General features: G+C 44.9%; 1 protein-coding gene across 1 annotated transcript in view; it reads right to left on the bottom strand.

Annotated features, from left to right (window-relative positions):
- Positions 1–24,923, bottom strand: part of plxdc2b (plexin domain containing 2b) — a 73,570-nt gene that overhangs the window by 8,624 nt on the left and 40,023 nt on the right. The window contains exons 3-11 of the mRNA XM_030099836.1: positions 24,544–24,690; positions 21,873–21,942; positions 16,763–16,885; positions 13,286–13,404; positions 11,733–11,832; positions 6,886–6,981; positions 6,664–6,745; positions 2,977–3,037; positions 2,735–2,888 (exon numbers count right to left, since the gene is read on the bottom strand). Coding sequence (XP_029955696.1) covers positions 2,735–2,888; positions 2,977–3,037; positions 6,664–6,745; positions 6,886–6,981; positions 11,733–11,832; positions 13,286–13,404; positions 16,763–16,885; positions 21,873–21,942; positions 24,544–24,690 — 952 coding nt within the window. The remainder of the gene's footprint in view (positions 1–2,734; positions 2,889–2,976; positions 3,038–6,663; positions 6,746–6,885; positions 6,982–11,732; positions 11,833–13,285; positions 13,405–16,762; positions 16,886–21,872; positions 21,943–24,543; positions 24,691–24,923) is intronic.

Raw genomic sequence — 24,923 nt, 5'->3', positions numbered from 1 at the left:
TGGAGCAGAGAGAAGCTGAAAACAGGCAGCACAGAACCAGTATTCACCATCTCCAGCTTGGTCCCTCACTCCATCTGTTATAGTAAATCCTCATCTTCACACTTCACCTCTTGCTTCTGCACATTTTCCCATCATAACTTCTACAGCCACTGAAAGACAGCATTAATCTCAGCGTCTCGCTCAAAGACTCGCAGGCGGCTGTGCCATCCTTATTCATGGGGCTGATAGGAGAGGTAACAGCGGCTCTCTCCGCAGCCGGAACTCATTTTTAAAAGCGCCGCGGTTCTCCGAGGCGGTTGTACGTCGTACAGTCGGAGGAGTGAAAGCTGAGACGTTTCAATCTGTCACACCCAGACATGCCTCCACACCCACACGTTTACATTCTCCCTTCGCTCTCTCTTCGAGCTGCGTGTCTCCGGCCCCGTGCCTGACCCTGACCCCTGACCCCTGCAGCTGAAGAGACAGGTCAGGGGAAACTGATCTGCCGTACATGTCCGCCGGAACAAATGCAAATACCGCAGGATGCCCCCTCGACCTCTCGGATCCCGACACATGCACGGACCACACATCTCATCCCTTTACGCCCCGCCCTGAACTCGCTGCGTCCGTCCTCCTCGCAGCAGCGATGCCAGGTTAAACTCGGCCCCCGCCACATGATTAATGAGGGCGTGACGAGGAAGACGGTTGACCTTTGCTTGAGTCAGCCTTGAAAGCAAATGCCTTCTTGAGAAAATGAAATAACGGATGACCCAGCGGTGGATGTATAAAGCCTCAAAAAGTCCCAACAAGAGAGAAAAAAGAACATCAGTGGAATTTAAGTAGAGTAGAATAAGTAGGCAGCGCTCCAGCACTACAAAAGAGTCTGCTTTAGGTTATTTGGACTGGAAAAAACATTCTGCACGGCTGCTATTAAGGATTAAATGCTTTGAAAAAAAATGATATTTTGGAGCTCAAGTTCAAAAATCAAATAAGGATTTAACAAAGCTGCAGAGAATAAAAGAGGAAGAATGAAAAAAAAAAACATACAACCCAACATGAATCTTATTGCAATCTGTTGCTAAATTTAAGATACTGTGAGATTCCAGCTGTCAGAGATCAAGTCAGCCAGAATCAACCTTTAATTTTAAATATCCAAGGTGAAAGCAAAACAGTCCCTGCAGAAGAAAATCACTTCTTTTCAATCCTTATTCCAACTTTTCCCCATGTCCCCTCAGGCGAGGTCAAACACCTTCAAAAAGTCCTTCGACGAGATTCAGACAGCAGCTACAGTTGAACAGAGACAGATCCGGAGACGTGTGACGCCTCTGTGAACATATAGCTCCACTGTTTTCTACAGGCAGGGCTCACAGAGAGACACACACCGCCACACACACACACACACACACACAAACACATCCATACCGCTGCTTGTGCATAACGCACGGCGACATGATGGTACATGAAGAAAAGCAATCACAAACTGGAGTTGATTATAATAAACTGCTTGTTTACACATATAAATTGCTCGGAGGCCATAAAAGGAGAAATGAGCTGAAAATTGGGACTATAAATTCAGTTGACTCGTAACTCTGCCATCTCCGGAGACAAAGTAAATAAACCTTAGAGGACACCTTGGCTGCTTTCCTATCATCAGCAAAAGAAGCATGCCTGCAACTTTCAAAGTGAATTTGCATTAATAACTCTGAAATCATGCTGCAGTATGGTTTGGGTTAGCCTCTGCTGGGGTGTGCGAGTCGATGCTTTATGGTGCAATATGAGAGGAGGTGGGAGTGAACTCTGTGACATTTGACTGGCTTCATGCGAGAGAAATATATTTATATAGATTTTAAAAAGTCCATGAATGTTGTTTTTGCTGTCAATAAGTAAACCCTGCATTTTAAGGAGATGTGGAATCGAGCAGCCTTGGTCCAGCTATTCATGTCAAACCAAAAATCCTAATCAGAATTTCCTTCTGACAGGAATATAAAATGAATATAAGTGAAGTAGTGTTTAAAATTCTTCCGAATTGTCTGGATAATGTATATATTTATTCTGAATGTTGAACACACCCTACCAGAAAAATGTCTTCAGTCATTAAATTAGTCCTTGAAAGAAGCTCAGTCGGTAATGAGGCTCAGCCTGCAGGGAGTCTTCACATCCGTGATGAAGCCTTTTTCCTTTTTTTTTTTTACTAAATTCAAAATCCATTCAAAATAATTCTCTACTTGTTGTGACAGAGTCAGCTCTTCTCCTCATTTCTATGACACCTCAAAACTAATATTTTTGTCTTTGGCAGCCAACCGGTAAGATTTACTGTCTCGTATTACGTAACAAACCTGTTTTGATTCTGTGAGAGAACGATCGGGTCACGTTTTCAAGCATGATGGTGAGTCCACAGAGCTGAATGAGGTGATCACAGGTCTGTGCATATTTTGGAAATGTGGGATTTGTACTGATTCAATCTGCAGTGGTTCAAACACAGCTGCTGTGCTTCTGCTCCGATGCACACCAGCTGCAATGATTTCCGCGTAGCTTAAGTAGCGAGCCACCGGCGCACGGTAATGCATATTCTGAACAAGAGAAATGTCTCAGGCATGTTGCGAAAGCGGAAACACATCAATACCGATATAGGAGAGTCGTGCAAATGCACTTCATTTAGCATGTTGCCGGAACAGAGCATCCATCATCGCCTGATATAGACCAAGTCCGGGGATCCTGCTCAGTGAGCAGCATGGCGTCCGTCCAGCTGCTTTACCTTCAGTGGGGACGCTGGTGGGCGGGTGGGACGTGAAGGGCGTCTCCCCTTCTGCAACGCCGCCTCTGCTTCTTGACGTCGTTTTGGCGACGTTCACTGTGGTGAAGGGGTAAAGGTGAGTCGTGTCCTCGATATCGCACATCTTGTCCTTCGTCTGAAAAGAGGAAGTGAAGATCTTTGTTAGCTAACGGAATCTGTAAAGCACAACATGACAGAGTTGACAGTTTATCATTCATGCCCACCTCGTCGGGGCAGCTGTTGTCCACCCAGTCCTGCCGGTGGCGGTCGAAGCCGCTGGAACATCTGCGCAAAACAAACAGCTGTCACTCAAACGCGCCATCGTCTGTCAAACGGAGCGGTCTCGCATTTCACAAAAGACAGGAGATTAACGGTCGGATGTCATGCTAATGATGTAGGACACTGCCCAGTGCGGTGAATTACTGCGACTGAAAGAGGGACGAGTGAATCAAACTGTGTGACAGGGCCTTTTGTTCAAAGCTGCAGAATCATTAACCAGAGAACGTCGACCTAATGGGGACGCTCAAGAAGGAGTGACAGCTCCAAAACCATTCAGTCCGGAGAAGAGAAATGAAAACAGCTCACAGCGCTTCACTCTGAGGAACTGGAGATGGAACTGAAGAGACAGGAGAAAAAGCCAAGCAGGAAAATCATGCAAACTTCACACAGAAGGAGCCCCGAGCCCAGATTCTTCCCGGGGATAATCTCACAGTTTGGTCTCGACCAATAGTACTTTTGGGTTTTTCTTCCCTGATTCCAGCTGTTTAGCAAACATCTGTACCTCCCACTCAGCGCCACCCTCTGAGCTCTGAATCACACCGGCTTAAGAAGCGAGCTACCAAGAGTTCAATGAGGCACGGGGGCCTCGGGACGAGGGCGGCGCTGAATCAACAGCGCATCGCGGCGTGAGACTTCTCAGAACCTCATGAGGCGGTAATTGAGGCGGCGGCGGCTACTAATCCAGCCTGCTGTAAACGGATCAAAGACGCAGGTTTTTATCATCCTTTCTGCAGGGAGTCAAAGTAAGTATGCAAACTCTCACACTCTGCGCTCTGTTCAGAAAAGAATCGCACAAATAAAACGTAGCTGTGACTCATAAAGCAGGAGCACGGTGGTGTTTGTGCTTTCTGGATCCCCGACAGGCCTTATTTTCTGCCCGACGCATTGTGATGGTAATGGCTTTATCTGAAGGAGTCCATCTCCATCTCGCCACTTCTTTAATCATCCCATCTCTTCTATTCCCCACCCCCTACCAACTAAATTCTGCCCATCTGTTCATCCGGGGGAGACAGATTCCTCTGCTTAATCCCCCATTTTTCCTCAAACTGCTTTTCCCCGCCGAGAGGGCAGCGCAGGAAGCAGAGTGAGACACAATAACGCTGAGCAGGTCTGGGCTGACCTGTCCCTTCAGGGAGGGCTTGTTTTGTATCTCCTCAATAGCATCCATCTCAGCCAGTTACCGCCGAGCGCAGAGAGCCACGCCGCTTCTAATTAGAAACGGGCCGAGGTGCTTCATTTGAATATAAATGAGCTGATGAGGGAGAATATTTCTGCTCAGGTTGCAGGCGTCGCAGCAGGATAGATGGGCTGCGTTACAGGCTTTTCATTCTCCATCTTCTGTGGAATATACACTTATTTTGTGCAGGGCAGAGAGTAATCTGGTACACTCACTGCAGTATTATCCGTCTCATGCTCACCAATACGGATCACTCTCTATACAAGCCAGTTGGGTCTTTTTGGACTCTTTAAAAACCTCCAAACAGCCGTTTTCACACTTCCTGTGGATTCAAATTCACATGGAAATGAGTCAAGAGCGTATTTTCCAAAGAGAAAATCGATCATTTCAAGTGTTTATTCATCAGAGCTTTCTTAGGCTGCCGCTGCTTTCCATTAAGAACATTTAATAAGTTTTCAGTTTCATGAGGCCGTGTTGAAACCGACTAGTGACGACATGGGAAATGATTCAATCCGCATCAACATGTGCGGCTGTGCTGGGAACGGATGTTGTAACAAAACAGTCGGTGAATAAATGAACTCAGAGCCTCTATCAGAAACTACGAGCGCCACCAAATAAACCGCACTCCCCTGAAACTATTGTCATTTTTAAAACAATCAATATACTCTGCGTTCCCAAAGAGGATCTTCTCAATGTTACTACTTTAACTGGAACCTTTTCGTGTTCTCTTGGGCAAATGTGACATTAACAAGTTTCTGTTGCACAGTTTTATTCCTGTTTGATCAGAAATAACTCTGAATGTCAATTTATGTCACTGCGGGAACAGAAAAAACAATATTTAATTTGAAATGCAGTCCTTTTTATGGCTTCATAGTACATATAAAACTAGATATTTCTGAATTGATTTTACTACTAAAACATATTCAGAAAAACAAGCATCTCACAATTCACCCACAAACTAATAAAGGTTTCTACTGACAATAATGTCTCAAACTTTATGAAAACAGTTAATGTTAATGAAGAGAAAGCTGCCTGTGTAGCTGTTCCTGAGACACAAATAGGAGAGAGGAGAGGTTACAGTGACACTGACAGGTTTCTCCCACCAAACGTCATTATATCAGAGCACCGTGCTTTCATTCTTCTCTCTGTGATTGAAAAAAAAAAAAGTGTCACTGTTGGTGCAAACTAAACAAGCAACAGACGAGTTTAAGAATTTCAGCTTTCTGCTTCCAAACTTGATTCTTTAGATTTTAAGATAAGATTCAGATCTTAAAACTCAACAAGAAGGAGTATAACAGGATTATGGATCTTGTTAACATAAATAATCTTCTACAGATTAAAATGTTGAATTGATGCTGCTGAAAGAGTTTCCTGCATGTGCAGCCGCTCGGCCTCTATCAGTCCACATCTGTCCTGCTTCTTTAAGTCACACGTCCGCCACAGCAGAGCGATTCAAGTCGTAACTCAGCCTGAAGAGCAGCGGCGAGCTCTCACCTTCCCGGCACTTCGCTGAGAGAGAGGTTCATCAGGGCTGTTCTCTCAAAATGTCAGAGCCTTTCATTAACCCTGCGGCCGGCGAGCCGCTATGGTTCTTAATCAGCGCGTGTTAAAGGCGTGTTTTCTTTCAAAGAGGGTGGATGAAGGATACAAAGGGCAGAGTCGGGATGAACCGCGAGATATTAACACAGCAAGAAAGCTAATTAAAATGCCACTTAATGAGATCACTGCCACAGGCGAACAGTATCTCTCCACAGCGTCCATAAATCGGCGAACTGGAAACAGGTTTACACGTCACTCAATTCACTTTCTCTCCATCGTAGACAAAAGAATTTAGGATAGAAAATCAAACAGAGAATCAAAGAATATCACTCAGAACAAATAATATGGAAACAAACAGATGACTTTGACTCAAAGGGCCAAACTTCAACCATCATTACAACTCTGAAACAATATTATTCAGATTTTATCATGAAGTTGAAACCATCTTCAGTGGAAAATGAATTCCTCCCCTCCTTGTCCTTCTCACTAAGACTTTTCCTGCTTGACAAAACCAAACCTCCCCACAGATCACGTTCCAGCTGTCAGGAAATTCTGGGGAGGAACGTTAACACTTTCTCAGCAGCTCAAATATTTACTTTGGTTTGAAGTGCCGGGAAACAGGGAGGATGAGATAAAACGTGAAGCAGAGGCTGACAAAACAGGTGTGACGAGAACGAGCTGCAATATCGTCTCTTCACATTCCCAACATCTGCACGTGGAGAACTTATTGTGATTGATACAGTCAGAAATAAATTTTACTACATTGTTAAATCCCATCATGAAAATACCCTGTATGGATCCAGTGTGTCTATTACAGACTGTGAAAACAGCAGACAGGCCACTAAACAAAGAACAATCAGGAAATGATATATTTAAAAGAAGAATAAAGATGAGTAGAAGTGTGTTTAAGGCCGACCTGTTGAGTCGATGGCACCAGCTGCAGTTGAAGTTGATTTGTGAGGAGATGCAGGAGCCACAACTGGTGAACTGCAGGCAGGCTGCAGAGGAAGAAACACGTCAAACCAATCATCCAACCAATAGATACGATTTGATACCAAACCAGGAGAATGGACTTCATGCCACATGGAACCCAATGAGACACTGAGCGAGCCAAACGTTTACAGTCTGTTCTTCTTACTGGGCAGAGGCATCATTTCCACGGCGGTGGAGTTGGTGATCCTCGTCTTCGTCAGCTCCACGCGGTGGTACTCATAGATCGTCCTCCGTCTCACGTCTACGGTTCGGCAGAGGAAAGAGAGATGAAGGGAGAGAGCAAAGCCACCGTAGCAAATCCCCCACCCCGAGACAAAAACTGGGACGAGTGGTCCCTGAAGAAAGAAGAAACGCGAGCGGGAGGCAGAATGGGGTCGTGAGGGACGCCAACGCAGCGTTCTATTCCACCCCCCCTCCTCACTTTGTGCCTAAAGTGTCAGCCATGACACGTCCGCTGCCACAACTTGGCACCAGACGGCTGCAATTTCCCCCGGGACCCGATATTAATCTGACCCTGCTGAAAGGCCGCCTTTCCCAGTCATCTGTAGCAGAAAGTCATCCGCCGAGGTAAGATGGAGCAATTGATTAGATACATCATTGACTCCAATTGCATCCCGGCCCCCGGAATGCTTCTGAGAAACTGTTGAACGGCCTGTTTGCTTTTGCTGGCCGTGCATCTTCACTGTTACCACAGACCGGCATGACTCATTCTCTGGAAATAACTCAAAAAGTCACTCTTAGTATTAGAATTTCTTAACAGATCCGATAGGGCTCTGCTGCTGTTGATGCCGTGATTATTTAAACCCTAATTGGATTTTTATGTGACTTTCTGTGCAGGCGCTCAAGGAACGACGCTCTAAAATTGCAGAATAAATCACTGGGATATACTGCAATGTGCGTGGCAGCATTGCTCAATACGCGACATTTCTTATAGCGGCTGTATTTGCTCGACCAATGAGCTACAAAATTGAAATTCAATAAGCCAGAGGCTGGCAGTGAAATGTGTACGAGAGAAGGCTGAAAATGTCTCATCCATCACCGGATATTTTGCAACCGATGAAACAGCTTTAAAGTCATATTTAAGAGGACATGTTTAGAAATGGGCTCACTCAGATGAGAGGATCAATACGACTTCTTTAAGTCGCGAGGCAGTTACCGTAGCTCAGGACAAAATGGCGCTGAGACACCTGCGAACGCCTGTTTACGCCGTAACATGTTTTGAGTCATTTCTGTAAAGGTGTACAGTAAAAACAGACACTGTGATGGACCTTTGTGAACAGTATTTGCTCAAATTATCCAATATAAAGCAGACACTTGTAGGATTGGTATGGATCATTAATTTTAAAGGTCAGATTAATTCAGATGATCTGCACAAAGAAAGATCACAAACCCTCTAATCCTCTGCTTCCAGTCACTTCAGTGGTTTGGCTTCTTTATTTACTGTCTCTGGAAGAGTTATAATAATTCTCTGTGAAACGTTCCTCTTTTTCCCCTCATGCTCGTCTGATTTTTTGCTCTGGGAGCCGTGGTTGCCGGCGCTGCCTGCGGTGTTGTTCTCATGTGACGCCGCCGCCGTATCCCTGCAGACCTGCTTGGCTCGATTACACACAGGACGGCTGATCAAAGCGGCCGCGGCGAAGCCAGCGCGGCCCGACCTGAGAGTAAGACCACCCTTCCTCTCCCTTTCTCCGCTCCCCCCGGTGACTGACTTCCTCCCGCCTCTAGCGAAGGGATTATCAAGTCCTTAATGATACGGTGGGGGCCAGAGGAAGGTCACTTTCCCGGCTCCAGGCTGCTGATGTGTGGGCGAACCGCACAGCCTCACTGACCTCTGAATCCAAGATGGCCGCCACATAAACAACGTCTCATCAGTCTTCAGTCAGCTTGACTGATGCCATCAATTAAGTAAAAGAGAATCATTTAATCAGTCATCAAACAGTAAGATGAGGTTATATAAAGTATGTTTGGTGAAAATAGGTCTTTTCACTCATTAAGCACACGATCAGGGCTGCTGCTGATCACTAATGCGCAGCGGAGCAATTCAAGTGAGACTCTCTGTAGCTTTTAGTGACACGAAATACATGCTCAATCAACCTCTGCTCCCCCATGACTAATCTTTCCAGATTTAACAGCAGGTTGGGCTTAATTAGATGCATTAGAAGAATTTTACTGAGCATTAATTATTGACAGCCACACACTGCAGCTCCACTCTGCACCCTCCTGAAGCAGATCAAGATTATTAATCCCGGTGCAGACACGGAGATATAAAAAGGATTGAGGCGATCTCACCTTCATTTTAAGAATATCTGTGTGACTGAAAAGGCGTAATCCCACATTAGGAGGGTCTATTAAAGCATGGATCTTAACATGCATGTGTACCTGAGCTGTTAATTGCAAAACCTGTCTATGGGAAACCCACAAATCTCTCCTCTCATCTGGGTCTTTACAGGGTGGACTGTGGCCCGACCTGCCTGCGGGCAGAGTAAAATGTTTTATTTGAGCTTTTAAACTGAATCGCTGCAGCGTAGGGCAAAAAAAAAAAAAAAGTCCCTCCGGTTGCCATGGCTGCTCTGCAGTAATTGGCTGCACACACACTTAAACATGTCTTCATGGCACAGTCTGCAGCGGCCACAGGCTTCCTCCTATCACCTCCCAGTAGATTATAGTTTTATACACTTAATATATAAATAATTAGAAAGAAAATCCAAAGTAGTCAAAAATCTGTCACAATATAACCCTTTAAATGAGATCCAGGGAAAGATCTGCTACCAGAGTTTTGATTTTACTTCTTTTTTTTAATTTCCTTGTGAAAAATGCACCCTCAGCAGCACTTTCTTTACAACCGATACTTGTACTTTATACGCAAGAAGAAGATTTGAGGTAACACATAAACTACAATCGCACAGAGGAATGTGCTGATGTGGTCTCATTCCGTCACATAAAATCTGCTGACTCAGGGGCGAGCTTAAATGTTAGTCCTCGTCCTTTTTAACCATCGGAGCGTCTTTCTCGCTCGTTTGCATCACGGTAATGACCATCATCAGGAACGATCTCCGACCGCCGAGTCTCCTTCTCCACACCTCGCGGGTGAGAGATGCAAAAACTGCCCTTTCGCTTCAGACACGAGCTGCTGCGCTTTGCAAATACCAAGCGAAGACCAGCAAATGCAGCTTCTTTTTTTTTTAAATGTATAAGTAATAGTTATGAACATTTTCAGTAATTTGAAGGAGACATTTTGGTGCAGCCGTTTCAACTTAGGATGGTTTGAAGACGATAGCTCAGCGTCTTGTTTTCAGACGGAGGTTCAGAGATGGGAGCAGACGCAGCCAGAGACACCATGTCATGTTCAACATGACACCCAGGTCTGAATCCGCTTCCACTCTCGATTTCATCACCTCGTCACAAAGCGGCGGCGCGCAACGCCGGTTTCATCACGCTCTGTCAGACGCATCAAAGACAGCTTGGTTTATGAAGTCCGGGAGGACTGCATTAACTGATTCCCTCCTCAGATCTCTTTCAGTGCCAGACATAACCTTATGGGAGGAGACGCCGCGACAGGCTGCCAGATTAGGCAGGGAAACAAAGTCCATGTCAAAAAAAAAGAAAAGAAAAAAAAATCCTCACTACTCCAAAGAGACAAAAAACAAAAAAAAGCTCCAGAGTTATTCACTTTGACAAAAAAAAAAATGTTATCCAAGTTTAACACGCGCCATCAGAACACACTTTAAATTACTGAATAAATCACATCTGACAACTCATTATTGCCGCAGACCTGGAATCAGAGTCCATCAGAAGTCAGAGAGAGTTTGGGTTTTAAAAAAAAAGAAAAAGAAGAAGAAGAAGCTTTGAAGTATCTCTTATGCTTGCATTTGCCTTTAAATTTAATAGCTGTAAATTACAGTAAGTCCAAAGTGAATGGGACAGGCAGATCTGGAGCGCTGCCCGAGGAGAAGAGGCGCTGACAGAGGAAGCTAAAGCAAACCAGACCAGGCTGAGCCATCATCAGATCCACGATGAAACTAACTCTCCCCTCCCGAATAATCCCGGAGGATATTTGTGCTTTTAATATAAGTAGGCTTATTTCTTCATAACCACAGCTGCTGTTGCAGTGCGTGTCAGGTCTGACGACCAGGGGAAGTTACAGGATGCAACAAACTTCGGCAGATTTTGTATTTCCTCCTCTGGCTTGGTTTAAAACTTTTAGTGTGCTCCGGGCGGAATGCACACTTTTTATATATTTATGAAAGAAGAGATAGAGATAGAGGGAATGCGGTGATAAATACTAATAGATTTTCAGGGACGAGTTTGGACAATTCATGGACATAGTTTGCTATTTCAAAGAACTTTTGAAGAAAGCTGAATGAGCTATCGGCTAGAAAATAAAAGATTCTGATTTTAACACCCAAAATGCAACAAAGGTATCTTGAGCATCTTACACACCACAAAAGGTGTTCCATGCCCTCCTTTTGCACTTTGAAACCTCCGATAAAAACTAATCTCACTGAAAATATCAGCTACCAACATGATGGTGTGCTCAGAGATAACAGTGAATCGTTTCAAAGATACGGATCTGAAAGTAAAACACTGGAGTTATCCCGGAGGCCGGAGGCAGTTGGTGCGGAATTATAACAACCCAGAGAAAGAGTGTATGTTTTTAATATTTTTTTAAACCACAAGAAAGTGCATTGAACACTACAAACGTGAAGTATAATTTTTCAGAAATCGCATAAAGGGTTATAATGAGCTGCTAATGTTACCCTGAAGTCCGATATTCAACCACTATTGCTCAAAGAATTCCACGAAGCGCTTTCTGTGTCTGCATGAGCTCTAATCTTACGACGTTCTGTGGTCAGGTAATGATATCTCCCCTGGTTTCGCATGAATTTCATCTACAAAATGCTTGAAATGAAAATAAAGTGAGCGTAAAATATGTGCACAGTTGGCCTGTGGATGAATACAGACTCTCGTTGCTCGCCGGCGTCTGACACTCACTGGGAATCTGCTGGATCTTGTGGACGACCACGAAAGCGTCGGACAGGCCCACCTTCACCGGATGATTGACGGAGCTGATCTGCGACACCTCGATGGGGATCTGTAACGGAGACGTGCAAATCAATTATCGGCGGGACGGCAGCCTGGCCGCGGCGGTCCGACCACGCTGGCAGTCTCCCGCAGGAATCTGCTGAGGCATATGGCGAGCTCCGCAGCGCGGGATAAACATTTCTGTCACAGATGGGACAGAAATGAGCAACAGCTCGAAATGAGCAACAGGGAAAAAAAACACAGGACCTGACATTCAGGGTGTTTCAATCTGGCATTTTGACTTTACACACCAAAAACACAAACCGCAGTGACACACAGGGACGGATTTCTGATTGAAAAGTGACGCGAAAGTGAAAAAAAAACACATCTCGTAATACTGAAGGTTATGCAAGAAGTCTGATTTTGTGTCATGGTCTCGTTGGCCATTTCAGGCCAATAATAGCAACACGGCAGCCTTCAGATGAGCTCCTCTAAATGTGTGAAAAGAACAAATTATGTAAAAGCCATAAAAGACGGAGCCCTGCTGTTATAAGCACTGCAATTATCATAGATCATTACTTAGTTATTGCAATTTCACAGTCCCGGAGCAGTGTCTGCTGGATAATATTTTTCATTACCTCCTCTCTCTCTCTCCGCTCAATTAAGTTGTTTTTCCAATACATTCATGAAATGTGGAAACGAACAGACACCTCTGGGAAACGCAGTGACCCAAAACATCGTTACGGCTTAAAGCATAAGGAAAAACTTAAAATACAATCGACTGATCTTCCCTCATTAGTTTGCGAGTAGTGTTGACATTAATCCCTGGCATAATGTCTATCCAGAAAACAAGAAAATCCTGCTTTTTTTAAATTTTTTATCCGAGATATGAAAATAAAAATACAGCTTTTTTTTTGTTTTCATGTCGAAGAAGTCAGAGGCAGTGTTCAAAATGATGTTTTTGAAAAAGTGGAAAAACAGCCAGGAGGCAAATTATTAGAGGAACGTGATTTAGGAGAAGTGCATAGTAGGGTCAAATGATTTCTATTAAAACATTCAGGAACACAAATGATGAAAAATAAATTGATCTTGGACGGTTCTGAGGGTTTTTAAGTTTGCTAAGTAAGTCATTTTGAGACAACGCTGGATTCCTAACAGACACAGACACAAAAGCAGCCACATGTGGAGAAACTAAAGGCCTTGGCTCACTGTTATAAAAAGAAAAATAAGAAAAAGAGGTTAAAAAATAACACTGAAGCGAGATTTTCTTCCAGGAATTCGGTGCTTACAAACTGAATGTTGTTTCTCCAGCCCTGGTTCTGACTGTGGAAACACTGACCTAACCCAGCCGGCGCTTTACCGACCATCAAGATGGATTTGAGTCTGCAGGAGGCCAGCTGGAGATTTGTGGCAAAGCTGCATGTATGACACAGTAATAAAGGCTCGTTTCGCTCATCTGGAAAATGACGCAAAGCAATAAAGAACAGAGGAAAGGGAAGAGCCTTGCGTAATTGATCCCATACTTCTTTGTATGCGAAGACGATCCTGCCGGTGTTGTGCAGCGTGGCCTGGAAGGTGAAGCTCCCCAGGTGGTAGTTGTCCTGCAGGTGGACGTGGTCCCACTGCACCACCAGCGCCGTACCTGAGGCAGGGGGAAGGAAACGCAGCTCGCCGTCACACGCAGGAAGGAAAGAGATGGATTAATGGAGGCGACAGCAGCAACAACATAGCTTCTGTCTCCCGCGCGAAATAAACTGCTGACTGGACGAGGAAGACCTCAGGGGAACAATAACGCCGGTAAAACGACGTGTTTTTGAGGGATTATGCTTTGGCGGGGACTTCATTCCCCCCGGCGGGTGTGAGGCGTGAGGTGACTGGCGCCCAAACAGCCGCGGCGCCGACGCGAGAACACTCGACCGGAGAGGAACGAAGCCGCGATAAGACTGAATCAAGGCGTGGCCGTTACCGTGATGGATTATGTGCAGCTCAGGCAATTTTCACAACATGGGAAGTTTCTCAGCAAAAAATATGTGCCGAATGACAGAACAGTAAATGACTTTTGCTGTAAGTCGGGATTGGAAACCTCCAGTGGCTCAGAGCTGTCACCGGCAGAGCTTTAACAGGGTTTGAGCACTGAAAAAAAAAAAAGACACGTCTTTACTGAAAACATTGCTTGGAATATAGAAGATAATCGAAGCCTGGCCACGAGCAAAACTTCCAGACGAATAAAAATAGTTTGAAAGAGTTTTGATGACATTCCTGCTTCACTGCGGTGGATTTGAATTTACACCTCAGAGCATAAAACTGTATGTAGAGATCAACCATGAATCAAGAGACACCAACAGTCCTGTGAGCCTTATCAATAGTTAAATACTATTCTACTGGATGTAAATTCCATCATTCATCCTAACTCTAACGATTAATTTTAATAATACTGATAAATAAATAAATAAATAAATAAATAAATGAGAGAAGCTGGTTTGATTTGGCGTTGAATGGAAACCACTTCAGACACAAACGCAGCATTTTACGTTAAACGTTTTACATTATTTGCTTGTCTTAAACCTGCATTTAGTCATCAAGAACACATTAAGAAACAGAAAGTTAACTAGTGCTGCATCATCCAGGGTCGTGATATGAGGGAGTGATACTGGTAATAAAGGTTCTGCGCCCGACCACATGACCTTGGACTTGACAAGGTTCAAGGTCACATTTTTATGGTGACAAAAAACTGTTGAGACGTTTCACTTGACACTTGGGGCAGAACAGCAGACCCAAACGCATAAAATGTCGTATTTCTAGTCTCCAAAGTTTTAGAATTCATTTAAGAGTTAAATTAGAGAACAGATGTTTCATTATCCACTGATTCATTAAATAAAATATAATAATTTGCACAACTAGTTGTAGCTTGAAAAGTATGCTCAAACACCACCGTAAAAAAAGACAAACACATTAAGTAGAATTTCATCTGTTTTTTTTCAGTATAAACTCAGTGAAACAATAAGAACTCGACTAAGAAAAAGCTGGGAGAAAATCTACACATCAACAGGATGCAGAGCAGGCCGGAGCGCCAGACTCCCGCCGCCTCGTATCGCTCCTGATTTACTGTGGATTCTGCTGAAACTATCGATACGAACGCCACTGGCCCCCAGAGTCAGCGATTTGGCCCTGCGCCAGGGCAATGAAGGTTTGTTAACACAACCAATCAATTTTTCCATCACACAACCGGAGCAGAGCCGGGCTTTCCCGCCGGCGGTCTGCGGCGTGGGAATGACAGGCGGAGTTTGGAGGAACTCTCGCTCTGGACACGGACATTTCACGTGTCGAAGGCGGAGGTTTATTGTTGAATTCACGTACATTTTTTCTCTATGTTTCACTTTGTTTGCAACAGATGAAAAGTAACCTGTAAATTAAGAGCTCCTTAATTCCTCCGATCTCAGCGCTGATATGTAAAGAAAGCAGTTTAGCCGCTTTGTTAGCCGCTGATTGCTCTTTAACTAGTGGGCGTTCATAAAATCATCCTCAGAGGACGTCAATCAGCCTCTTCATTAATCAGACTTGGCGCTAATCAGGGATTTCATCAATGCCACACGCTCATGTGTCCGTCACTCCGTCGATGAAATAACCGAAGCGGAACTGATGAAGTTGCAGAAGGAAAAATAGTAATTATGTACCGATAAGACTCACGTTCAGCTCGCTCTGGGTCTTACGGGAACCTTTCCGGCCGCTCGTCTGATTCACTGAAGCTACAATCAGTGCAAATGGAGTCTGACAGCGAGTCATCTCAGTCAGGCTTAGAAAACGGAATCCGTACAAAAAAATGCTGCCATTATTTCATTTCGCCTGTGGTTTTCTTCACTTTGACTTGTTAGAATATCTCCGGTGAATAATGAGGACTCTTCCTATCAATCATAAGTCGGGGGTGAATACTTTTTTATCATTCTATACCTGGTGTGGAGCGAATCTGGGTTTGTAATTTCGTGCCTGCCTTGATGTAATGAAAGAGTCATTTTATCCACAGCTGGTGGTGCGGCAAGTTATAAAATTAACTAGTGGAATAATGTATTAATGACTGTGGCACGACGGGGTATTTTTACCGCCGTGCTGTCACAGTGCTCCCACTGGCAACGGCGCCGAGTCATGTTCTGTTCCCAACTCCGTAACCGCAGGATCGCTGGAGAGCGGGACTCGATTTTGTCTTGGCTGATCACGTGCGCTCTTCATTTTGGCAGATTTTAATCAACAATACGGCGGTGGTCTGAGGATTAGAGGAGCTGGCTTGTGACGCCGTAAATCCCCGGACTTACAGGAGATTTCGGTCGGCACAGCGAAAAACCAGCAGTGTGGTCTCTTGGTACGGCTGCAGCCCACTGCTCCGAACAGCTTTCCCGTGAATGGGATAGGTTAAATACCGGGAAATAATCTCCCCATGGGATTCAATAATGGGCTTTGTTTTGGTGAAAGTCTCACATGAGTCTTGTGGTTTAAAGATTACAACCTTTCAATGCATAATCACTTCAAAATATCATCAGCGCCAAACCTTTTTCCACAACTTCATCCTCAAAATGTTCACTTGTTTGTACATAAACCAAAAAAATCAGCGTTGAACCCCTCAGAAAACGTGTAAAGGATGCTCTGACTCCTCAGCATACAGTGCATGAAGCACCGGCGGACGCTGACTGATGGGCGGAGTGTGTGTGTGGATGAGGATCGACAGGCTGCCAGTCCGGTTCGGGTCTGATGAGCTCCGGAGTAGAAGGTCACGCAGCCGGTCAGCGACTCCGCCGCCGAGGGATCGGACGGCAGCGACGGACGTGATGGATAACAACCGTCACGGAGCGCGAAGGAAAGGCGTAGGAGGCCGAGGAGCGGCATCGATTGAGTTTGAAGAGATTAAGTAGAAAATAGAGGGACGTTAACGACACTTGATCAAGAAAGGAAAAAAGAGTTTGTCCTTTATTTTCACTCATTTTTAAAAACAGAGTAGAAGACGTTTTTACCGTTGTCAAAGTAGATGACAGTGGAGTTTCTGGAGACGCTGGGGTCAAAGTTGGCCATCAGAGGAGCGATGTACTGCGTGGCTGTCAGCATGCGGTGGACCACGTCCCCAGTGTAGATGAACCCTGGAGGAAAAACACGCTGAGTATTACTCTTCCACAAAACTGCTTCCACACACTGATTGCTGATGATAATTATAATTCAAGTTCTAATTTTTCAGGCAGATTCGCCCTTTGGCAATAATCTCTCCCCACCCCACTCCTCCAGTTCTACCTTTCCTCCATCAATAAAGCTATTAACAGATACAGTATCTCCGAGGACGACAACAACAAGCCTGCCCTGCAGCCCAGAGAGGGAACTCTTCATTAAACGACAACCATCGCTTCCCTCTCCGTCTCCAGCTGGAGGCAGCTCCAGCGAGGAACAACCATTAATTAGCAGGAGTATCTTTCATCAAAAACAGAAGGGCAGATCAGAGGGGCTTTAGGGGGAAGATACACCGACGTGTGTCACACTCAGGGCTCCAAAGCTCATCATTTATTCACATTTCTCAGCTGTAGCACTGTTCACACTTCTTGTCTCCATCAGTCATGCTTAGTATTGAAGAGATTGTGACAATAGAAAGTTTTTCTTTAACATTTCCAACGTGTTCAAACCTGGTTGGGTTCCAGGTTTGAGGCAAAAAAATAAAATCACACAGCAGTCTGGTGTCGAGCAGTACTGTATATGAAGTGGCTGCGAGAGGCATGAAGGCAGAAAAGCCTCTACCGAGAAGGAAAAGAAGATTTTGGGGAAAAATCTCATTGAAGCCAGGCCCATAAACCCCTATTTCATGTCACCATATGTCTCTCATACAGTGAGAGAGTTATAAAAACACATCTATCACTTTGAAAACCACCGGCAAACCTACACCATGAGGGGAATCAATCTTCTCCCAAACACCTCTGTGCTCAGTATTGCCTCTATATTCAGCTCCGCCAGCGCCGGGAGGAGGAGGGGGAGCGAGAAGATCTGACTTTATTTAGCCGTGTGAAGTCAGGACGGCAGAAAAACCCACCTGGCACAGGACTGATGGAGGGTGGAAGAATTAGTCCTGCAGGAGGAGTTTCTGGAGGTACAGTTACTTTAATCTCTATCAAAAGCGTTTCACGTGTGAGCTCAGGCTTTAGCTTCTCCAGAGTGAGTCTGTGTGGCGTTTTCAATGACATTACTCCAGGAATAAAAAAATCTGTCGACAACAGAACTGTTCTAAGGAGCTGAACGTTATGAACAAATACATGACTTTTTATTTTTTGCTTAAATTTATTAAAAATATATATATATATCATATTTTGTATGATCATGAATGATATACACTACTTATTAAAGTTTGAGAGTTTTAAAGAGAAATTTCAGGATGAACCTTAAATGCACTGTAACCTTTGCAGGTGAACTTAAAGTGACTTTCTCTAAACTTTTCAATGCACATGTGGAACTGTTCAATATTTCAGTATCTTTTGCACCACTTTGCTGTTCTCTAACAAGGAGCTTAACGAGAAAAATTCACACCAGGCCTTTGATCCATGACTTTAGAAATGTCCTGGTCCTATTAGAACTGGTATTTTAACACTTTACCTCGTCATGCTGTTCACTGATCACATGAAAAGTTAATCAAACATTGACGGTTTGTTTTTATGGAATATCCACCACTGTTGTTGGCTTTTGTTTCAATAAATTGTTTGAGATGAGGAAATCCCCACCGTATTCTTCTTCTACTGAGTTACGCACAATACAAAAGAAGAAAAAGAAAAAGAAATAACATATATCATGCTGCATCCAGTAGCTCAAAAGTGTAATAAGGTACATTTTCCTCCAGTTTGAGAAGTCGTTTCCTCGTCATCATAGTTTCAATAATCTAGTAAAATGTTCTCATCCATCCCAAATGAAAATGAGAACAGTGACCTCTTTGAATATGTAAAAAAAAAAAGACTGATATAACTAATCTAAAAATCTTTTGCAGATGCAACGAGGCAGATAGAAGCATCCAGCCAATGTTTTGTCACACAGCAAGAATGGAGAATGGACAGAACAGAAAGAGGCGGGTTTGTTTAGTCTACCTCTGAGAAATCACGCTGAATATAAACGTAACGGTGCGGACAAACAAGGCGCGGCGCACGTTCCTCTATCTGACGTCTCGCATTCCATCTCATCTCACATCCAACTCAAGCATGTTCTCGTGTCTCCCCGTCTTTCTTTTGGCTTCACTTTCAACCTGGTGAAAGAAATCCCTTAACTGAAAACACACACCCACACACACACACACACACACACACAGATCGGGCTGGAAACAGGTTTTATATACGGCCTTTTCTTTCCAGCAGCAAATCCCCGACAACACAAGCTATTTGACAGTGTAAAGGAAATCAGACGGCTCGATGCACTAAAGAGGCGCAGGCTGCAGGGCACTCAATACAGAGGCGATTCATTCATTACGGACGTCGCTGAGAGCAGGAGGGCGGCGGGCAGAAGCACCACGGGGAGCGGCAGACGGACGAGGGAGAGTCTGGACGGAGTGATGGAGGCGGGGAAAGCGTTTAGCAGGGTGGGATCGTGCAGGATGTTTCTTTTCAGTGTTTCTGGATTGCGTGTGTGTGTCCCAGAAAAGCATGAAGGAGAATTAACAGTCCCACCAGACTAAAGCTTCATTTTATTAGACACTGTGTTTAGACAAGGCCTTTGTTCCTTCAGACAGAGCTTTAATTTACCGGATGTTTTCTGTTTAATAGAGATGTTTGGAGCCCACAGAGGTCGGGGCAGGGTCGACATGCACACCCACTTTTACTCTACAATCGCTCAGTGTAGGTGTTTTTCTACGGTGAAGATCAAGGTTTGGTATCATGCAAATCAAGATAAAACACAGATCTCATCAGACCGCTGGTGTGTTTCCTCCAAGTCGACGTTTGTGTTCTGCTTGTAAAGAGAACAGCTGGTTCAGTGAACAGCCTGCCACAGCTGGATCTCCGTCGACACAGCTGGCAGTGGTCAGATCGTGTGTCGTCAGTGAGATTCATCGCCGAGCTGTAAACACAGCGACACGAGCTCCAGGCTCCCTGTTCTGCCTGGATGAGGCGATCACAGTAACTCAAACTCACTGTGGGAATAACTCTAACTCTATTTACTTTCATGACTGATTAGAGGAATCCTTTAATGCGTCCCGGCTTGATTGAAACCTCGCTGAAGTGACTGTGCAAAGTTTGGATGGTTTTAATCAAAAGAAGATCAGTAATAAGGGATATTTGGCACATCGAGGCAGCGGCGAGTGCTGATCCTACTGATTTCTGAGAAAATGATCATTTGCACTTTAATTTCCAAGGTTTCGATTGGTTAGCCTTGCAGAGATTTAGAGTCATTTTCTATGCCTCTAAATACAGTAATTTCTTTGAACTTGTGACGGTACTGAATATTTCCTGGCCGATCAATGACTCAGCGGCGCCGTCGCTGAAACAAGAGATTCTCACTAAACTTGACTCCTAAAACACTTGAAAGTGTTGACTGCATGTTTCCTGCCAGGAATGCTTACTGTTGGTATTCGGAAGGTCAAGAGGACACGAAGTGACCTTGGGCTGCATGGTGGAGCAGTGGTTAGCACTCTCAGCTCACAGTGATAAGGCCGTGGGTTCAAATGACCCTGCAGCTCCATAAATGACATTATCCAGGATATAAAATGAACAGAAGTCTGCATCAGGAGGTCAGTTAGATTGCCCGTAACCTTACAGTGTTGGAGGACCGGCTGCTGCGCTGCTCACAAAGTCACTAGCTCTAAAAGCACGGCGCTGGCGGTAATGGTAAATCTGGTGCTGCTTCATCACACTCCATCGCCAGTAAATTATCTCTTCCTGCAGAGTTTCGGTGTAGGAAGCATAAAGAAAAACATTTGCTGCAGCTGGAAACGGAGCCTTGCTTTTCAGACGGTGCGGCGCTGGGAGCCGAGGAGGAGCGGAGAGACCGGCGGGTCCTGAAACGGAGGGATATGAGGAGGGCGTCTCGGAGACAAAGCCCCAGAGGCCTGCCAGACGCAGATAGCCGCCGCCGCCTCCTCTCCAGTCCCGTCCCTCCATCTGCGTCTGCAGGAATGCAGATTCCGGTTATCGCCTCTGTCTTCTCCCCTCCTCGCCGTCATCCAGAACGTTTTCCCGAGCCGACTCAGCGCCGAGCCGGGAAGACGAGATGGTGATGATAATGATGATAAGAGACACAACGGATTATTCCTTTTTATTATCCCGGCGCAGTCAGACGCGGCACGGCATCTCTGGAATAGTTGGTTAAGAGCAGGGCTTTGGTCTTTGATGTGATAATGGCGGGTTGCGGCGTTGCGGTTTCGCCGTCGAGACTCAAGTGGAAAATTGTTTGGCGCACGCCGGCGAACCCGTCTCACCCACATGCTCGCCGTCTCTCCCCCACCCTCCTCCTCCTCGCCAGCGTCTATCGGGGCGTGCTCGGCCGCCTGGCAGGCTGACTCCTGTTTCCAGTCCAAACCCGCCGGTCTGGTTTCTCCCCCGCTGGAGTCTGGTGCGCGGCGGCGGCCTCGGAGAGCCGGGGGGGGGGGGGTTTGTTTTTTTTTTTCTGCTCCTGCAGACTCTCCCGTGGAGGTGAGAGCTGTAAATGCTCTCGCATCAAACCCACTGCTTGGCTGGCAGAGCGCTGTTGGTGGTTTTGTACTGCGGCTCGGTTTATAACTCCGAATCTTCTGATTTACTTTCCCGGCAGCAACACATGTAGAAATAACTCATTGGAGGAACATTTTTTTTCTAGTAGTCAATGTAGAAATCCATTTTTTTTCTTTTTTTTTTACAGCGGCCACAGGTACACCGAGTGCTAGAAACACATTTGGACACACTTGTACGCCCACAAATGCTGCTGTTCTCCTCGAAATTTCACAAATGCCTCTGTATTCCAGACTCATTTCATAAATCTCACCGCATTCCCTCCTGAACCCCACAGCAATAAAAGCTGTCTGTGTACAGTCTCATATGCCAGGCACATGCGCCATGTCCAATAATAACACTAATAACTACCACTGAGAGGGTGGGGGGGGGGGGGGGGAAGCAGGGAGCAGGAGCGGTGTTCACTTACCACCAGTCGCCACGGTGATTTCACGCAGGAAATGTCCATAAAACGGGAAATCGAAGGACAGATTAACTCTCTGTGAGGGGAAAAAAACAGACAGACGACCCCAGTCAGGAAGATACAGGTAGGAAAAAAGACTCTTCTCGTCTGAAAAACACAAAGAGGATTTATATCTGAAGGAAAAGGGGAAGGTAGAGACGGCGGTGATGAGTGTGCGGCATCCATTCTGCTTTTTTCTTCCTCTACGAAATCATGACCTGCGTCGCACATTCAGATCAAAGACTGAGAGAGGAGAATGTTCCTTGAAAAAGACACCATGCTTTCCAGGTACCTAAGTATTTCTCTTTGTGAGTGGAACATTCATGTGCTGTTAAGTCTGGGTGATATGGCCCAAAATTCATATATCGATAGCTTTTCTCAAAATTGCAATGTGTGGTATAAACTCAAAATTTTTGGTGAAAGAGTAAAGAATGTAACATTGACTTCAGATTTTCTCAGATTTCACTTAATCTGAATAATGACATCTGAATTTTATTTACAAACCACCATCAAAAGTTATTTATTTTCCAAAACTTTCATGCAAACTAAACACAAAGAAACATGTTGTGGACATTTATATTTCTCATAGGTGTGTCAATGTGCCCTTTACTTCATAAACGGACCAGGCCTGTTAAAATTATGGCGTTATTGGAATCAAAACTCATCATAAGCGTCAACTGATGGACTCATGAACAGTTTTGTCTCAGAATGTAGAAAACAAATCCCTCATTTATAAACTGATCATTAATGTCGCTCATCTGCTTTTTCTATTCTTAGCAGTTATGGGCTCATAAACATTTTAAGTATATTTTCACATCAACTAACACGTCATAAAATCATATACAAACCACGGGCATCGCCACGGCCCGTGGTTTCAGCAGTCATTATTGTATCCCCAGGATGAAAACGCCACAATCATCTGAAGAGACTTGCTGCATCCTGTGGCGCACCGCGCTGAACTTCACCGTCCGGAACCAGTCCACAGCTGAACTCTGCAGTCCTGGGATGAAGCTGACCTTCGCGGCTGTGTTTTTTTTTTTTTTTTTTTTTTTTTTCATTTCTTCTAACCTTCTGAGCCAGTTTGGTTCAGTTGTGGGGCTGAAGCGCTGGCAGCCGGAGAGACTTTTCTTCTGCCTTTCACTGCCATCATAATCAACTCTATTTATTTAAAGTAATTTCGGCCTAGACGGTTTTCCCTTCTTCTTCTACTGTATTCCCACAAATTATGGCAGATTCCTGCGCCTCCCTTTGACTTGGCTGACCGTTGAACTGGGAAACTCACGTATTGATTCTTCTTCTTTTCTTTTTTTTTTTTTTTCCCGAATGAAGCCAAAGTCAGAGAAACCTCCCACATCCTTCCACTGCTGCTGGGATGAAAAGCCTCGCCTTTTAGCCAGGATGTTCGCAGGGCTAAAATGAATGGCTTGCCTCAAATTGTATGGCTCAATCCATCATTACCAGACTGAAGGTGGAGGAGCAGAATGCACAATGTGGGACTCTATTCTATCTCCTCGCCGGCTATTGTTCACACCCCGGGTACTTTCTCTTTGCCGCTGCGTTCCTCCAGTCGGTCTCCTGCTGCCTTGTGGGGCTTCATCAGTATGCGGCTCACACGGGTCACCTGCCAGCGCCGAGGCTTCAACTTCACTGCAGAGCAGCTTTAAACTGCTTTAAACACATAAAGGACGCCTTGCTGTTTTATAAACCATATGCTCCTGATTTTACTGTCACGGCAAAAAGACATAAAGCGCTGTCAGTCGGCTCCGTGTGGGTCTTTTTCATATTACCATACCGAGTTGGAGTCTGACTGAAAGTTGGGGGAAAGTTTGACTGAACTGAGATCTGAAGACATTTACATGTCTCATACTTTATTACACCGAAAACACATTCTGGCTTCACACTCTCTACTTTATTTTTCATTCTGACCAAATTTTGCTGCCAAATCCACCCGAGTTGGTTAGATTTGGTTGGTTGACCGGAAAGCAGCACAATAACGTCAAGCTGTAAAAGCAGCCGTGGTTTTTAAGCTGCTTCTGTGTGACGTTCACTGTATAAATATTATGAAAACCTTCATGCCGTTTCTCATCGTGGTGGAGATGTTGAAAGCAGGCAGAGATCAGACGAAGACAGTCGGGTTTGGATTCCACGTTGAAATACACAACTTATTTATGCATTTTTTAAACAAGTATTCCCAAATTATTGCTCATATTCAACATATTAAGTGTAAAAATTACAAATATGAACAGCTGAATATCCATAATGTTTGTCCTCCACTGAACAGACAGCAAGTGTCTCTGAACAGAGCGGAGATCTTTGGGTGTGTCCGCTCCTATTATGTCTGATTAAAGCTGCTTCCTGTCGATGCGGTTCGGAGGTGATGTTATCTGAATCGTGGCGTGTGCCAAACAAGCCATTTAAGGAGTCACTCAGCTACTAAACGTCTAAATGAGGGCAAAGCAGAGGACGAGACAAGTATCTGAATCTAGAAGAAAATGGAAGTTGTGTTATATGTATGAGTATAACCTTTTATAATTGGCAATATTTATATATTCAAATATTCTGGAAAAGGAATAGAAGTCTTTAGCTGACTTGCTAAAACCCTGACCTCGTATCCCACTCCTGCCCGTTGCTGACTTACCGCCGCCTGCCTGTGTGTGTTGGACAGAATCCCGTGGATCTTCACTTTCTCCTTGTCCATCTGGTCAATATTTACCCACAATTCCTTGCTCATGGGGTCTGTCGGGCTGTACGCCTTCGATGTGTAGTAGTTGTGATCTGTGTCCTCCTGGAGACAAAGGAAAGACATCGTAAGTGGACTTGACCTGTTTGACCAGTCGCAGCTGTCATGCAGGCAGCTTGTCTTGCTCAAGGACACTGACGCACAGACATGGCAACAGGGAGATGAACCACCACCTTTTGGACTGGAAGCCAACCAGCTGAGTGAAACCGCCTTATTGTGTCCTGTGAGTTTGTGTCCTGGTTTCAGTTGCGACAGCGGAGCACAACGAATGTTGTTTG

This window comes from Salarias fasciatus, chromosome 9 (assembly GCF_902148845.1).
Source record: "Salarias fasciatus chromosome 9, fSalaFa1.1, whole genome shotgun sequence".
NCBI lineage: Eukaryota > Metazoa > Chordata > Actinopteri > Blenniiformes > Blenniidae > Salarias > Salarias fasciatus.
The sequence above is the reverse complement of the archived record's forward strand: the minus strand, read 5'-3'. Positions and strand labels throughout refer to the sequence as shown.